The sequence below is a fragment of the Muntiacus reevesi genome, chromosome 9, assembly GCF_963930625.1.
Source record: "Muntiacus reevesi chromosome 9, mMunRee1.1, whole genome shotgun sequence".
Taxonomy (NCBI): Eukaryota; Metazoa; Chordata; class Mammalia; order Artiodactyla; family Cervidae; genus Muntiacus; species Muntiacus reevesi.
The window spans coordinates 8,504,192-8,521,966 of NC_089257.1; the positions used below are offsets into that span (position 1 = coordinate 8,504,192).

The window sequence follows — 17,775 nt, forward strand, 5'->3', positions numbered from 1 at the left end:
GATGCAAACAGACAACTCAGTGGAAAAGTCCCTGATGCTGGGAAAGATAGAGTGCAGAAGAAGAAAAGGACATCAGAGGATGAGATGGCTGGATGGCATCACGGATGCAATAAACATGAACTTGGGCAAACTCCAAGAGAATGTGAGGGACAGGGAGGCTTTAGCATGCTGCAGCCCACAGAGTCACAAAGAGTCGGACATGACTGGGTGACTGACAGCAACAACACCACTCTGCATAGAAGTTCAAAGGCAGGGTGACAATATACAGTCTTGACACACTCCTCTCCCAGTTTGGAGCCAGTCCACTGTTTCGTGTTCAATTCTAACTGCTGCTTCTTGACCTGCAAACAGGGTTCTCAGAAGGCAGGTAAGATGGTCTGATATTCCCATCTCTTTAAGAATTTTCCATAGTTTGCTGTGATCTACACCATCAAAGGCTATAGTGTAGTCAATGAAGTGGATGTTTGCCTGAATTTCTTGCCTTTTCTATGATGGGATGAATGGAGGCAATTTGATCACTAGTTTTTTAGCCTTTTCTAAATCCATGTTGTATTTCTGAAATTTCATGCTTCACATACTGTTGAAGCCTAGCTTGAAGGATTTTGAGCATTGCCTTGCTACAAGATGAAATGAGTGCAATCATAAAGTAGCTTGAACATCTTTGGCATTGTCCTTCCTTGGGTTTGAAATGAAATCTGACCTTTTCCAGTTCTGTGGCCATTGCTGAGTTTTCCAAATTTGTTGGCTTATTGAATACAGCACTTTAATACCATCATTTTTTAGGATGTGAAGTAGCTCAACTGGAATTTTATGACCTCCCACAGCTGTGTTCGTAGTAGAGCTTCCTAAGGCCCACTTGACTTCATACACCAGATATCTGCTTCTAGGTGAGTGACAAGACCATCATGGTTATGTGGGTCATGAACTTTTTTTGTTTTTTGTATATTTTTGCCACCTGTTTTTAAATCTTCTGCTTCTATTAGGTCCATACCATTTATATCCTTTATTGTGCTGTCTTTGCATGCAATGTTCCTTTGGTATCTCACATTTTCTAGAAGAAATATCTAGTCTCTCCTACTCTATTGTTTTCATCTATTTCTTTGCATTGTTCACTTAAGAAGGCTTTCTTATCTCTCTTTGCTGTTCTCTAGAACTCTGCATTCAGGTGGTATATCTTTTCCTTTCCGCTTTGCTTTTCACTTCTCTTCTTCTCTCAGCTATTTGTAAGGCCTCCTCAGACAACCATTTTGCTTTGTTGCATTCGTTTTGGGGGGGACGATTTTGGTCACCAACTCATGGAAAATGTTACAAAGCTCTGTCCACTTCAGACACTCTATCTATCAGATCTAATCCCTTTAAAATATTTTTCTACCTCCACTGTATAATCATAAGTAATTTGACTTAGATCAGATCTGAATGGTCTAGTGGTATCCCCTACTTTCTTCAATTTAAGTATGAACCTTGCAATAAAGAGCTCATGATCTGAGCCACAGTCAGCTCCTGCTCTTTTTTTGCTAACTGTATAGAGTGTTTCCATAGTTGGCTGCAAAGAATATAATCAATCTGATTTCGGTATTGACCATCTGGTGATGTCCATATTAGAGTTGTCTCTTGTATTGTTGAAGAGGGTGTTTGCCATTACTAATTGGTTCTCTTGGTAAAACTCTCTTGGCCTTTGCCCTGCTTCATTTTGTACTCAAAGATCAAACTTACCTGTTACTCCAGGTATCTCTTGACTTCCTACATTTGCATTCCAATCCCCTATAATGAAAAAGAAATCTTTTTTTTTTTTTTTTTTTTGATGTTAATTCTAGAAGTTCTTGTAAGGCTTCATAGAGTCATTCAACCTCAACTTCTTCAGCATTAGTGGTTGGGGCATAGGTTTGGATTACTGTGATATTGAATGGTTTGCCTTGGAAATGAACTGAGAGCATTCTGTCTTTTCTGAGATTGCACTCGAATAGTTCATTTCAGACTCTTTTGATGACTATGAGAGGTACTCCATTTCTTCTAAGGAATTTTTGCCGAAATTAGTAGATATAATGGTCATATTAATTAAATTTGCCCGTTCTCATCCCATTTAGTTCACTGATTCCTAAGATGTCAGTGTTCACTCTTGTCACCTCCTGCTTGACCATACCCAATGTGCCTTGATTCATGGACTTAACACTCCAGGTTTTTATGGAATATGATATACCTGCATGGTTTGTTTAAGAGGTAAATATGCCAATACAATGACAGAACTAGTAAATTAAAATCTCTATTTTTAAATTTTTATTTTATATTGAAGTATAGTGATTAACAATGTGTTAGTTTCAACTGTTCAGCTGTACTGAATCTACACAGTGTATGCATGTGTCTATTCTTTTTCAAATTCTTTTCCCATTAATTTATTACAAAATATTGAGCAGAATTCCCGTGTAATACCGTAGGCCTTGTTGATTATTTTAAATATACTAGTGCTATTTGTCAGTCTAAATATTTATGTAAACAGTTTAACAAATGTTGAATACCTACTATGGGCCAGGAGTTGCTCTAAGTACTCAGAATGCATGAAGAAAACAAAGAAAACTAAAAGGGAAAAAAGAAGAAAAGGAAGAAAAAAGGAAAAAAAAAAAAAAGGAGGGCAGGAGAAAGAAGGAACAAAACCCAAACTCTTTATTTTGGAGCTCAAAACTAGATTTTAAATGCACGCTACTAAACACCTTAAAGCTCAACATTCAGAAAGCTAAGATCATGGCATCTGGTCCCATCACTTCATGGGAAATAGATGGGGAAACAGTGGAAGCAGTGTCAGACTTTATTTTGGAGGGGCTCCAAAATCACTGCAGATGGTGATTGCAGCCCTGAAATTAAAAGACGCTTACTCCTTGGAAGGAAAGTTATGACCAACCTAGATAGAGTATTAAAAAGCAGAGACATTACTTTGTCAACAAAGGTCTGTCTAGTTAAGGTTATAGTTTTTCCAGTGGTCATGTACGGATGTGAGAGTTGGACTGTGAAGAAAGCTGAGCACCGAAAAATTGATGCTTTTGAACTGTGGTGTTGGAGAAGACTCTTGAAAGTCCCTTGGACTGCAAGGAAATCCAACCAGTCCATCCTAAAGGAGATCAGTCCTGGGTGTTCACTGGATGCTGAAGCTGAAACTCCAATATTTTGGCCACCTCACGTGAAGAGTTGACTCATTTGAAAAGACCTTGATGCTGGGAAGGATCGAGAGCAGGAGGAGAAGGGGACAACAGAGGATGAGATGGCTGGATGGCATCACTGACTCGATGGACATGAGTTGGAGTAAACTCCAGGAGTTGGTGATGGACAGGGAGACCTGGCATGCTGCGATCCATGGGGTCACAAAGAGTCGGACACAACTGAGCATCTGAACTGAAATTGAACTGAACTGAAACACCTTTGAACGATTTTGTTCTCTTCTGGACCACTCAGATTGCCTGGCTATGCATGGGGAAGAGGGGCTTGATAATGTGAAACTTTTTTCTCTGCAAATCAGTGTCAATATATACCACACAGTTGACAAACCACAAATTGTGCTACATCTCCACCTTCCAAAAGAGTCACCAAAGTTACTGATGAACCCTAAGTGGGAAGAGCTTACTCTCAGAGCTACAGGGAATATCTTTGTATGTGGCAGTGTCACAGCATAAATAAAAAATTGTAATGAGTAATAACAAATACATACATTTACATTTCAAAAATTAAAAACAAAATCTCTATAACTATATAACAACAACTGCTCTCTCATTGTTTGTTTTTAAATATTTGTTAACTAGGTTCTCTTTGTCTGTTTTGTTGTTGGTGTTTGTTTGTTTTGGATGTGCCATGTGGATTGTGGTAAAGTAATGTTCAAAATGCTTCAAGCTAGGCTTCAACAGTATGTGAACTGAGAACTTCCAGATGTAAAATCTGTATTTAGAAAAGACTGAGGAACCAGAGATCAAATTGTCAACATCCTGCCTGACTTTAGTATCTACTACAAAGCTACAGTCATCAAAACAGTGTGGTACTGGCACAAAGACAGAAATATAGATCAGTGGAACAGAATAGAAAGCCCAGAGATAAATCCATGCAACTATGGACACCTTATCTTTGACAAAGGAGGCAAGGATATACAATGGAGAAAAGACAACCTCTTTAACAAGTGGTGCTGGGAAAACTCATCAACCACTTGTAAAAGAATGAAACTAGAACACTTTCTAACACCGTACACAAAAATAAACTCAAAATGGATTAAAGATCTAAATGTAAGACCAGAAAGTAAAAAACTCCTGGAGGAAAGCATAGGCAGAACAGTCTCTGACATAAATCACAGCAGGATCCTCTATGACCCACCTCCCAGAGTAATGGAAATAAAGGCAAAAATAAACAAATGGGACCTAATTAAACTTAACGGCTTTTGCACAATGAAGGAAACTATAAATAAGGTGAAAAGACAGCCTTCAGAATAGGAGAAATAATAGCAAATGAAGCTATGGACAAAGAATTAATATCAAAAGTATACAAACAGCTCATGCATCTCAATGCCAGAAAAATAAATGACCTAATCAAAATTGGGCCAAAGAACTAAACAGACATTTCTCCAAAGAAGATATACAAATGGCTCGCAAACACATGAATAGATGCACAACATCACTTATTTTCAGAGAAATGCAAATCAAAACCACAGTGAGGTACCATCTCATGCCAGTCAGAATGGCTGCTGTCAAAAGTCTACAAACAATAAGTGCTGGAGAGGGTGTGGAACAATTGGAAATACCTAAATATAAATACAGTTTTATAATGTAAATAATTCTCTACCTGGAATTTGCCTCTGAGTGCCTAAATTTCAAAATAAACATACTATTAATAAACAGTATTATTTTATGACCCCAAACCATAAAATTATATTTTCTCTTCTACCTTTAAAACACAAAGTCGTTTTATATTGTTATGCTTATTTTCCATACTCACTTTGTTTTTTCCAGAACTTCCTCATAGCGTTTTTTTGCCTCTAAATTTCTGAGTGTGCAAGCCTGAGAGGTTTAGCAAAGGGCTTTTCGAAGTATAAAATGCAGCCGTGGTCTGCTTGCTGCAAACAAGCAGGCTACAAAGACTGAGAGGGCCACATGGTGTGGGAGACACGATGGAGAGGACCTGCCGTCTCTCCTCCAACCTGTACGCCTTTGGGGAGCACAGATGACCGCATAGGAGGCCATTAAGGGAAAATATTTCACAGGCAGAAGAGCCCACTGCTGGGAGCAGCAGAGGTCAAGGCTGTGGCTGCGCACGCAAGCGAGCTTCCACACAGGGTTTGCGTCACACATGAGCGTCTACGGCTCTGTGGCCACGGACAGGCGCCCGCACCATGAGGAGAGCCTGGGTGGCAGCGGGTCCAGCCCGCTAGCTCACGCCGCTTGAAGGAAGAAGCCTCATCCCTGCCGCTCATGGTGGTTTTACAGTCCAGGTTTTGCAAACGGCCGCATAGCGCTCACTGGCAACCAGTGTGGGCAGAATGGTCTCAGCACCAGTAGACTCTCAGCAAACATCAGAGACCCGAACTTGCTGAAAGAGAAGATTTTTTTTTTTCTTACAGCAAAAGTCAGCTAGCATTTTAGGCGTCAGAGCTGAAGAACAGCAGCTAGCCACAAGGTGTCAGAAACACAGACAGGAAACTCGGCTCTGCCCAAGCCTACAGCAGGTGACGTGTTGGCTGAAGACACGCCCAGTGACGGTAATAGGTTTATAAGCTCTTCCTAAAGTGGCCTTCTTAAAATGACTCTCATTGAAAATAACACCTGAAAATTGTTTTGTGACTAGACACTTTTAAATATATTTAACTTAATTTTCATTCTAAACTATATTATTTATCTGATTTATATTCAAATTATTGCTTATTTTTTAATAATTTTGAAATAGAACTATGAAGATCTAGGCATATTTCTGAAAAACAATAGGAATAAAGAACTACCAGTCTCCTCACAGATCAAAATGTGTTACATATCATAGCAATTCTATGTCAACCTGCACATGAATAAGGAGATCATTGAAACAGAAGATTGTCTTGAATTGGACCCAAATACACTGGGATATAATAGTCAGGTTTCAAATTAATGACAAAAACATAATTATGAGACTATTTTTAAAAACCTCAAAATATCGTGAAAGCACTAAAATTTCAGTCCCTTTTCAACTCTTATACCAAAAATAAATTCAAGATGGATCCAGCTTTTTAATATAAGAGATAAAGAGGCTTTAAAAATTAAATACTGAAAGAGAATTGAGGAATATTTCGCCCAAGTGGAATGGGAAAATAATTTCCAAGTAGGATACAAAAAACAAAAAAAATTGAATATAAAATGTAAAAAAAAAATTACATGCAAGAAGCATTCTACATAGTTCAAAAAGTTAAGAACATATAACCAGAAAGCATTAACTACATATGCAGTGGTAAAAAAGATTATTTCTTTAGTTCATAAATATCTCATAAAAATCACTATGAATAAGAGAACAAATTGAATGAAATGGGTAAAAGAAATATTATTTTCACAAAAAAATCAAATCAAATATGTGGAAAGATGATCAAACTAAATTATATCAAAACAGTCGTTGCTAAAGTATAACTTGAATCAAATGTCATATTTATCAGGTACTGCTCATTGAGATGTGGACAAAAGTATTCTCACAGACAGCGGATAGGACTGTAACTATTAGAAGATGCTCAAGAATGGTAGTTTGGCTACAACTATCAATATCAACATTTTAAATGCATGTACTACCTGACCATTGATTCAAATATTATAGCAATGATTCTATGCCAATGAACTCATATTTACCTATTTATAAGACCATATATTTTTGAATAACTCTTTGTCATAGAAAGGTTTAGCAATCAACTGGAGAGGAATGTACACATTAATTCTAGTAAAAATTTATAAAGAGTATTGCCCACCATATGAAAAATTAAGGTTATATATAAGGACTGGGCTTCCTAGGTAGCAGAGTGGTCAGGAATCTACCTGCGTATTCAGGAGATGCAAGAGAGGGGTGTTTGTCCCTGGGTCAGGAAAATCCCCTGGAGGAGGAAATGACAGCCCACTCCAGTAATCTTGCCTGTAAAATGTACACAATATATGGACTGGAATGAAAACATTTTCAAGATTTTGCATAGTAAAAGTGAGTATTAAATATATATATATAGAAACAAATATCCGTATGTTAAATACACTTTCATGTACCAAGATTATTACCAGATGAAAAGAAACAAATTTAAGGCCAACCTCTAGCATCACTGACTCAATGGGCATGAATCTGAGCAAACTCCAGGAGAGAGTGACGGACAGGGGAGCCTGGCATGCTGCCGTCCATGGGGTCGCAGAGTCGGACACGACTTAGTGACCGAACAGCAGCTGAGGACGAGGGCTGGGAACTGCTGAGGGAAACAGGAAATTCATTTGAAACTCTATCCCATATTGTTTGGTTTTCATCCATTCTGTTTGCTAATGCATGCTAAGTCACTTCAGTCACATCCGACTCTTTGCAACCCACGAACTGTAGCCCACAAAACTCCTCTGACAATGGTGATTCAAGAGTGGGTAGCCACGCACTCCTCCAGGGGATCATCCTGACGCTGGTCTCCTCCATTGGTAGATGGATTCTTTACCACCAGCACCACCTGGAAAATCTTGATTATTAATATCTTAGTTCAACATTACTTACAAACAAAAACATATGAAATTAAAAATTTTGTGTATAATTTTCCCACTATAAGTTTCATCACCATATATTATTAATTCTCACTATATAGGCATTATGCCTTTCTAGTACAGTGATAAACAAGGACCTTCCATTATAGTAGGGAGGGAAACTGTTAATAACAGCACAGTTCTATAATTACATTAGTTAAAAATAGTTAATATATATTCATTGGAGAAAGTGAATCTAGAAACAAATTTTAAAATGACTTCAGCATTCTAGGAAAATGGACTCTAATGTCAAATGTCTCCCTTCATAGTAAATGATGCACTTCTTTAATATGAGATAAAAATGTTTCTTCTCCAGAGCTTCTTCATAGCATTAGTCAACTCAGAATTTCTTAGACTGTAGATTAGTGGGTTCAGCATGGGGCTTATGACAGTATAAAACACAGTCACTGATTTGTCAATGGGAAAAGTCTTAGCCGGTCTTGCATTTATGAAAATACAGGGAACAAAGAAGCAGACAACCACAGTGATGTGGGAGCCACAGGTCTGGAGGGCTTTCCGCCTCCCTTCCTGACTCAGGTTCTTCAGAGAGCGCAGGATGACTCCATAGGACACGAGTAAGAGCAGAAACCCAAGAGTGCAGATCAGTCCTCCATTGGCCACAACTAAGACGCCAGTGACATAGGTGTCAGTACAGACGAGTTTCAGTAGAGGGAACATGTCACACATATAGTGATCAATGACATTGGGGCCACAGAATGGGAGCCCGTAAACAGTGCTGAGTTGAATTGCTGAGTGCAGAAAACCTCCAACCCAGGACACCACCAGCAACACAACACACACCCTCTGCCTCATGATCACCAGATAATGCAAGGGCTTACAGATGGCCACATAGCGGTCATAGGCCATCATCAGCAAAAGTACGATCTCTGATCCACCAAAAAAGTGCTCTGTAAATAGCTGGGTCATGCAAGATTTAAAGGATACGATTTTTTCCCCAAAGAACAAGTCTGAAATCAATCTAGGTGTAATACAAGAAGAGTAAGTGACATCCATAAATGATAAGCTAGCAAGAAAAAAGTACATCGGTGAGTTCAGGTTCTTACTGACAGTTATAGTCACAACTATGAGCAGGTTTCCCACAACAGTCAAGATATAGAAGAGTAAGAATGTAACAAAAAGGACTTTCTGCTCCTTCGGATTCTGTGTGAGGCCCAAGAGGATGAAGTAAGTTACATTGCTCCTTGTTTCCATCTAGTCAGTCTAAATTCTATGTTCACTTGTTAGAAGCAGAGTACCTACAAAACAAGGGGAAAACTTTTAAATGAATTAAATTTCCATCTACTGTTATATATTCAATTAAAAGAATGTATATGGAGAGTCTTTTCATGTCCAAAGTGTCATTGATAGTGTATCTCCAAGTTGAATAAGGTAGAGTTACTTGCCCTCATGATATAATACAGGAATAGGGATAAGATAATTGCAGATCCATATAGTAAGCTATAAGAAAATTCACAAATCATGGTGAATCATGGTACAGTTATGTATCAATAATAATTAAATCAGAGAAGATTTTCCAGAGGAATTAGTGCTTTAGCTGAATTTTTTTTTAAGTGAAACAAGAACGGACTGGAAGGGAATTCAGTGAAGTCACAAAACTGTAAAAGTGAGGTTCATGGTAATTTACATAATCAACGTGAGCAGATGGAAGCATGAATAGAAGGTTTCTCTCCTGAATTGTCCCAGATCTCACTGATACTTCTTAGGTCTCTAAGTGGATATTTACCTTTTCCTGACCAGTAAACACTGCAACAGTCTAATTGTGTGCCTCCAAACCCTGTGTTTCCCCTAATTTTAAAATATGTATATGCAGCATCTCTAAATGTGGACAAGCAACTGAATGGCAATTTAGTATTTACAAAACTAACATTTTTATTTTTCACAATATGTAGCACTTCCTATACAAAATTTGACGTGTTGCCTTTTACCTTGCTAAATGATATAATTTTTCATGCTACTGTGCAGACAAAAAATTTCAGTGCTCTTCACTTATTTTTTACTCTTATATAAATTAAATATATCCTATTGACTCTACTTCCAAAATATATCACAAATTGGAATATTCTCATCTATTTTTTTCTGCTATGCTTTTTTTTTTTAAGTTTCTTCATAGTCCACTGTGATAGCCTCCTCCCAAGTCTCTCCGTGTTTATTCTGGCCTCCAAAAACTGGTTTTCCTGAAGCAGCTCAAATTGTCCTTCTCATTCTTATTCTGATGATATCACCACTCTGCTGCTCAAAAGGCTTACAGTATATCCCAATCATGCAGTCATAGTTTAATGTGTCACATTTAACATTTATAGTAACATACACTACAATCCCTGTTTCATCACTAAAAAATACTAAGGCTCAGAACATCTATTTCATTTTCCCAAAGTCACACATTTTTGAGTGCTATACTTAGAATTGAATCTAAGTTTGATTTATTTCAAAAGTAAGTTAATTTCTTTCATAATAAAGAAGGTCTCTCAATTGTTAACCTGTTTCCCCATATTTTCCATTAGTCTTACCTTGCAGAGGCTTGTTCACAAATTGATGAATGAGTTTTAACACAATGTAAGTCCTGGAATTCTTTCATCCAGTATGACAGTAGAGAGCAAAAGGGTGCCTTATTATCTGAGGATATAAATTTGTACAGTCATTTGACCATCCAGTTTCTAAATGAATTCTTCTCATTATTCAGAGGGTCATTTTTATATGCTGGACAATTTGAAAGGAATTCCTTGGTATACACAGAAAAGAAAAACCTTAATCACATTAGGAAATTTATCAAAATGGCCAACAAATTCTATATAAACATAGGAAGATAGCAACTAGTCATTTCCCAGGGAACTTTTTCATAAGTAACCTCTTCCCTAATAACATTAAAAAGAAAAATAGCATTGATTGTTTAGCCCATCTCACTCTGTCACGTTGACACGGCCAGACTAGTTCAAACTGAAATTTTGAAATATATTTCTATGATATTTTTTAAGTCTAAGAAAGGACCTCCTGAAAAGTTGGTGCAAGTTACTAAGTGGATAGCATTTTCTTCCTGTTAAGAATGAAGATCATGGAGTATTTCATCCCCTCCAGTTGCAATTATTATTGGATCTTAGAGTTGGAATGTGTCCAAGACTGACTCTTGCTTAATTAATTCAGTGGGATTTTCCACAAAGTTTTTAAATAACATCTGTATGTAAAGATATTAATAGGCCAAATCACATAGTTCATGTCAAAACAAATAGTACTTTAGAATCTCTATAAGACTGCTGCCAATCAAGAATAAAATATCAACCCAGTCATTTTGCTCCAGTGAACTTATTTGTTATATATTTCCCCACCTGAAATAGCAAGATTTTCTTTCCTTTTATTTCATACTCAGCTTAATCACCATAAAATTTGGTTAGAAATATGAAAATTATATCAAAAGACACAATCAAATATATCAAAATTGTAGATATAAGAGCTAATAGTTTAAACAATTAGCAACTTTTTAAAAAGTAGGATGCTTCTGTTAGGCCAGCAACTGTGCTATAAGTAAGGACACAACAATTAATAAAACCAGGGTTAAATCATGTAAAAATTCTTTCTTGCATTCCTGTGTTATTTTCTCAGAATAAAGTCAGACAATAAAGAAGGAGACATTCAGTAATTGTACTTGTATTAATGGCTTGTAATATAAGAAATAGTTTACTGTGACAGAAAATAAGAGGAAGTTCTACTGTGGATAATGTAATCAGAGAAGGCCTTTCTTAAAAAGTGATATTTAAACTCAGATTAAAAAGATAGGAAGTGACTACCATAGAGGTACTGTTACAGAAAGCAAAGCTAAGTAAAAATTTAAAAATGAAATTATCTCACTTCAGAGAATAGGCGCTATACTTAGAAAAAATCTGAGTAACATGGAAACGTACATTACCATATGTAAAACAGATAGACAACAGGAATTTGCTGTGTGGCTCAGGAAACTCAAGCAGGTCACCCTAGAGGAGTGGGATGGGAGGGAGGTGGGAGGGAGGTTCAAGAGGGAGGGGGTATGTGTATACCGATGGCTGATTCATGTTGGGGTTTGACAGTTTACAACAAAATTTTGTAAAGCAATTATCCTTCAATAAAAATAAATTAATTTTTTATGAAGGACTTGTGAAAGTGTGCCCACTGTCTTCTTTCAGATTTTAACGTGGAAGTTTCAAGCTTTAGTGTTGAGGATGATGTTTGCGGTGGAGCAGTCACATGTGGACTTTATTATGTCCAGGCACATTCCTTCTATTTCAAACTTGCTGAGAGTTTTTTGTGAAATGTTGTTGAATTTTTATGTGGTCATGAACAAACCAAGCAGAAATTAAGAAAATAATTCCACTTACAAGAGCACCAAAAAGAAGAAAATGGTTGAGGCAACTTAATGAGACAAAAGCATTTTAAACTGAACATCACAAAACTTTATTCAGAGATATTATAGAACACACACATATATGGGAAAACATTTATGAACTAGAATATTTAATAGTGTTAAGATATTAATATTGCTTCAAGTGATCTACAGATTCAGTACACTTCCTATCAAAACTATAAAAATGTTTTTTACAGAAGTAGAAAAATTCATGATAAAATTCGTATGGACTATTAAGGACTTCAAAATTGCCAAAACAGTTTTGAAAAAGAGGAAAGTTGGAGGTCTCACACTTTCTAGTTCTAAAACATACTACAAAGCTACAGTAACTGCAGCACTAGTATTGGGATAAAGATGGACAACAGACTGATGGAGTAAACAGACTCTAGAAATAAACCTTTGTATATGTCCCAGATAATTTTCAACAAGACTGCCAAGAGCATTTTATGAAAAAAAAAAAGATATAATATGGCATTAAGTGAAAAAAGACAGTCACAAAAACAAATACTGTATGATTCCACTTGACTGAGACACTTAAAGAGTCAAATCATGGACAAAAAGTAGAATGGTGGCTGCCCACAGGTCAGTGAGGGAAAATGGGGAATTTTGTTTAACGGTTTTAGAATTTCAGCTTGAGAAGTTGGGAAAGTTCTGGATATAGATAGTGGTCATAGTTGCATAACTTAATGCCAGTTTAAGATGATTAGAGTTATGAATTTTGTCATGTATACTTGGCCATAATTTTAAAAGTAAATATAAGATGTAAGGTGATCTCATTAATTGATTTATGACATGAATATAGAGTATAGCTTGATAGCCCAAGGTATAGGCAAATATCATCAGCTTCAGATACATCTGAGGAATTTAAGAGGCAAATATGTCTATCCAATGACAAAACTACTAAATTAAAATCTCTATCTTTAAATTTTTATTTTAATTTGGAGCATGTATGCCTGTGTGCTGTGGTTTCAGTCGCGTCTGACTCTGTAAACGTGTGGACTGCAGCCCGCAGACTCCTCTGTCCATGGGATGATCCTGACAAGAGCAGTGGAGTGCAGCGCCTCGCCCCCCTCCATGGGGTCTTCCCGGCCCAAGCCTGCATCTGCTGTAGCCCCTGAGTTACAGGCAGATTACCACAGAGCCACTGGGAAGCCCACAGTAGACTGCAGTGATTTACAGCGTGCCAGTTTCAGATCTACAGCAAAGGACTGAGTTATACATACACACGTGTCTACCTTTTCTCCATTTCTTTTCCCACTTAGTTTATTACAAAGTGTGAGCAGAGTTCCCTGTGCTGTACAGTAGGACTTGTTATAATCCATGTTAAACATGTGGTGCCTTAGTCCAACTCTTGCGGTACCAGGGACAGCAGCCTGCTAGGCTCCTCTGTCCATGGGATTCTCCTGCAAGAATACTGGAGAGGGATGCCATGCCCGCCTCCACGAGGTCTCCTGACCCAGGGGTCCAGCCCACATCTCCTCTAGCTCTTGCTTTGCAGGTGGATTCTTTACCACAGAGCCAGCGGGAAAGCCATGTTAGAGTATAGTGATTAGCCTGTCTACATTGCTGCAATTGTCTACATTGCTACAAAATGTCTACAGCAAAGTGACTGACTTACACATATACATGTATCTACTCTTTTTCAAATTCTGTTCCCATTTAGTTTATTACAAAATATGGAGCAGAGTTCCCTTGTGCTAGACACTAGGCCTTGCTATAATCTATTTTAAATACAGGAGTGCATATCGGTGGAGAAGGAAATGGCAGTCCACTCCAGTGTTCTTGCCTGGAGAATCCCAGGGACAGAGGAGCCTGGTGGGCGGCCGTCTATGGGGTCGCACAGAGTCGGACACGACTGAAGTGACTTAGCAGCAGCAGCAGTGTGTACTGGGCGCTTCTCTGGTGGTTCACTGGTCAGGAACCCACCTGTAACGAGGAAGACACCAGAGACCTGGGTTCCATCACTGGGTTGAGAAGATCCCTGGATGAGGGCATTGAAGCCCGCAAGCCTAGGTGTATTTCTGAGAAACAATAAGAATGAGAGACTGCTAGTCTCCTCACAGACCAAAATGTGTTACATATAATGGCAATTATGTGTCAACCTGCACATGAAAAAAGAGATTAGTGAAGCAGAAGAGTGTCTTGAACTGGATCCAAATACACTGGGATTTCAGGAAACAAAAATCAGGATTTCAAGTTAATGGCAAAAAGATAGCTATGCAACTATTTTTAAAAACCATAAAATATAGAGAAACCACTAAAATTTCAATCCCTCTTTAACTCCTATAGCAAAATAAATTCAAGATTAATCAAAAGTTTTAATATAAGATATAAAAATGCTTTGTAAAAAAAGCACTGGAAAAGAATTGAAGACTATTTGGCACAAGTGGAATGGAAAAATATCTTTCTAAGCAAGATACACAAATGAAAAAAATTGAATATAAAATGTAAAAATAAAAAATTTACATGCAAAAATCATTCTACATAGCTTAAAAAGTTAAAACCATGTAACCAGGAAATGGAGAAAGAAATGGCAACCCACTCCAGTATTCTTGCCTGGGAAATCCCATGGACAGAGAAGCCTGCTGGGCTACAGTCCATAGAGCAGAAAAAGAGTCAGACACAACTTAGCAAGTAAACAACAAGAAATCTAATTTTTAAACCTAATTTGATGTCATATTGTGTGTGCATTTTTATCATCCCTTTTGAACTAACATTATATCATGCACTTTTTCTCATGTCTTCAAATTTTCTTTGAAAACACAAGTTTTTAATAGCTGCATGATAATCCATCTTATGAATAGATTGCATTCATTTACTTGTCAAATATTTTTTGTTGTTTAGGTTTTTACTTTTCACTGCAGTGAGTGGTACCATAGTCCTGTGTTCTTACTCTATTTGTTTAGCAGCTGGTGGCTCAGACGGTAAAGAATCCACCTCAATACAGGAGACCTTGGTTCAGTCCCTGGGATGGGAAGATCCCCGGGAGAAGGGCAGGGCTACCCACCTCAATATTCTGGCCTGGAGAGTGCCATGGACAGAGAGCCTGGCAGGTCCCAGTCCTTGGGGTCACAACAAGCAGGACACAGCTGAGGCACTTTCACACAACCAGAAAGCATAAACTACTCACGCAGTGGGGAAAGTGATCGTTTCTTACTATATAAACATCTCATAAAAATCAGCATGGAAAAGACTAACCATTAAATAGGTAAAATTTAAATAATATATATGTAAAAATTTGTTTATATTTATATACATATAAACTCACAGAAAATACAAAACAAATTGAACATGTGGAAAGATTATCGAATTCAATTATATCAAAAGGGTTGTGGTTAAAGAATAAGAGTAACTTTAGTCAGATGTCATATATATTTATCAGGTACTGGTGATTGAGATGTGGACAAAAGAGTTCTCATAGAGTGGACAGGACTGTAACTAGTTAACCTCAAGTATGGCAATGTGGCAATAACTATCAATATCAACATTTAAATGCATATATTATCTGACCATTCATTCAAATATCATAGGAACAATGCTATCCCTATAAAATTAAATTTGCATATACATAAAACATATATTAATTAGAATATTATTTGCCATGTGAAAAGTTTAGCAATCACATTAATAGAAATGTACATATTAATTTCACTATAAATTCATAAGGAGAACTGTGCACTATAAGAGAAATTATACATATATATGACTGGGCTTCACAGGTGGCACAGTGGTAAAGAATCTGGCTGCCAGTGCAGGAGACGCAGAAGACAGGAGCTTGATCCTGGGTCAGGAAGATCCCCTGGAGTATTAGATGGCAACCCACTCCAGCATTCTTGCCTGGGAAATTCCTCGGACAGAGGGGACTGGCAGGCTATAGTATATGGGATCTCAAAGAGTCAGAAACTACAAGCGACTGATCATGTATGTATAAAATACATGAACTTGTATGGAAACATCTTCAAGATGCTGCATAGTAAAAGCAAGTGTTACATATATAGAAAGAAGCAAATATATGTATATTAATTATATTTGCATTTGCAAAGATTATTACCAGATGAAAAGAAACAAATTTAGGGCCAACATCTAGGGCTGGAAAATGCTGAGAAAAAAATAGGAAATTCATGTGACCCTGCATACCATATGGTTTGGTTTCCATTTATGCTGTTTATTGATATCTGTTTTACTTCAAATCTTCTTGTAAATAGGAGAGTATTAAGTTAAAGATTTTGTGCATAATGCCACAGAAGTATAATAAAAAAAAAGATGATATATATAAAAAAATATTTTAAATGTTATAAATAAAAAAGTTCATTTAAATGATGAGTCTAAATAAAAATCATCCTGTCCTGAAAAAGAGTTGTTATTGTTATTCAGCCTTTAAGTCCAACTCTGTGCTACTCCATGAACTGCAATATCGTTTTTGCTCTTTTTTTCATGAAACAGAGTGAAAAATATGAATCCGTAAATTGGTTGGGCTTCCCAGGTGGCTCTAGTGGTAAAGAACTCAGCAGCCAATGCAGGAGACATAATAGATGCCAGTTCATTCCCTGGGTCAGGAAGATCCCCTGGAGGAGGGCATGGCAACCCACTCTAGTTTCTTGCCTGGAGAATCCCATGGACAGAGGAGCCTGGTGGGCTACAGTCCCTAGGGTCACACAGACTCGGACATGACTGAAGCGACTGAGCATACATAAATTAGTTAAAAATCAGTGCAATAATTTTCTCATGAATTCATTATACACTTTTTTTTTTTTTTTTGCTGTATAGCTTTTATGCCATTCTGGGTACAGTTATAAACAAGTAATTATAGACCTTACATTCTAGTAAGCAGAAAAACCGTTATTAATAGCACAGATGTATAATTGCAATCTTTAATGATAATTATCATATACTTGTTCAAGAAAAAGAAATCAGAATCAAATTTTAAAATGGCTTCCCTGGTAGCTAATATTGTAAAGAATCTTCCTGCAATGGGGGAGACCTGGATTCGATCGCTGGGTTGAGAAGATTACATGGAGGAGAGTGTGGCAATTCACTCCAGTATCCTTGTCTGGAGAATCCCCATGGACAGAGGAGCCTGGCCGGCTACAGTCCATGCAGTTGCAAGCAGCTGACATGACTGAGTGACTGAGCACAAATGCTTCTGCATTCAAAGGAAATGTCCCCTGATGTCAAATGACACCTTTCATAGTAATCAGTGCACTTACTTAAAATGAGATATGATGTTCCTTCTCCAGACCTTCTTCATAGCACTAGTTAACTCAGAGTTTCTTAGGCTGTAGATTAATGGGTTCAGCATGGGGCTTATGACTGTATAAAACACACTCAATGATTTGTCAATGGGGAAGGTTTTAGCAGATCTTGCATACATGAAAATGCAGGGAACAAAGAAGCAAATAACCACAGTGATGTGGAAGCCACAAGTATGGAGGGCTTTCCGCCTCCCTTCCTGACTCAGGTTCTTCAGAGAGCGCAGGATGACTCCGTAGGAGATGAGTAAGAGCAGAAACACAAGAGTGCAGATCAGTCCTCCATTGGGCAGCACTAAGATGCCAGTGACATAGGTGTCAGTACAGATGAGTTTCAAAAAAGGGAACAAGTCACACATAAAGTGATCAATGACATTGGGGCCACAGAATGGGAGCCCATAAA

General features: G+C 37.5%; 1 protein-coding gene across 1 annotated transcript; it reads right to left on the reverse strand.

Moving 5' to 3' along the window:
- Window positions 1–8,018: 8,018 nt before the first annotated feature.
- LOC136174489 (olfactory receptor 4A47-like) lies at window positions 8,019–8,945 on the reverse strand. The gene has a single exon (XM_065944674.1). It carries the CDS (start codon window positions 8,943–8,945, stop codon window positions 8,019–8,021), a length of 927 nt encoding a protein of 308 aa, XP_065800746.1.
- Between the last annotated feature and the right edge of the window lie 8,830 nt (window positions 8,946–17,775).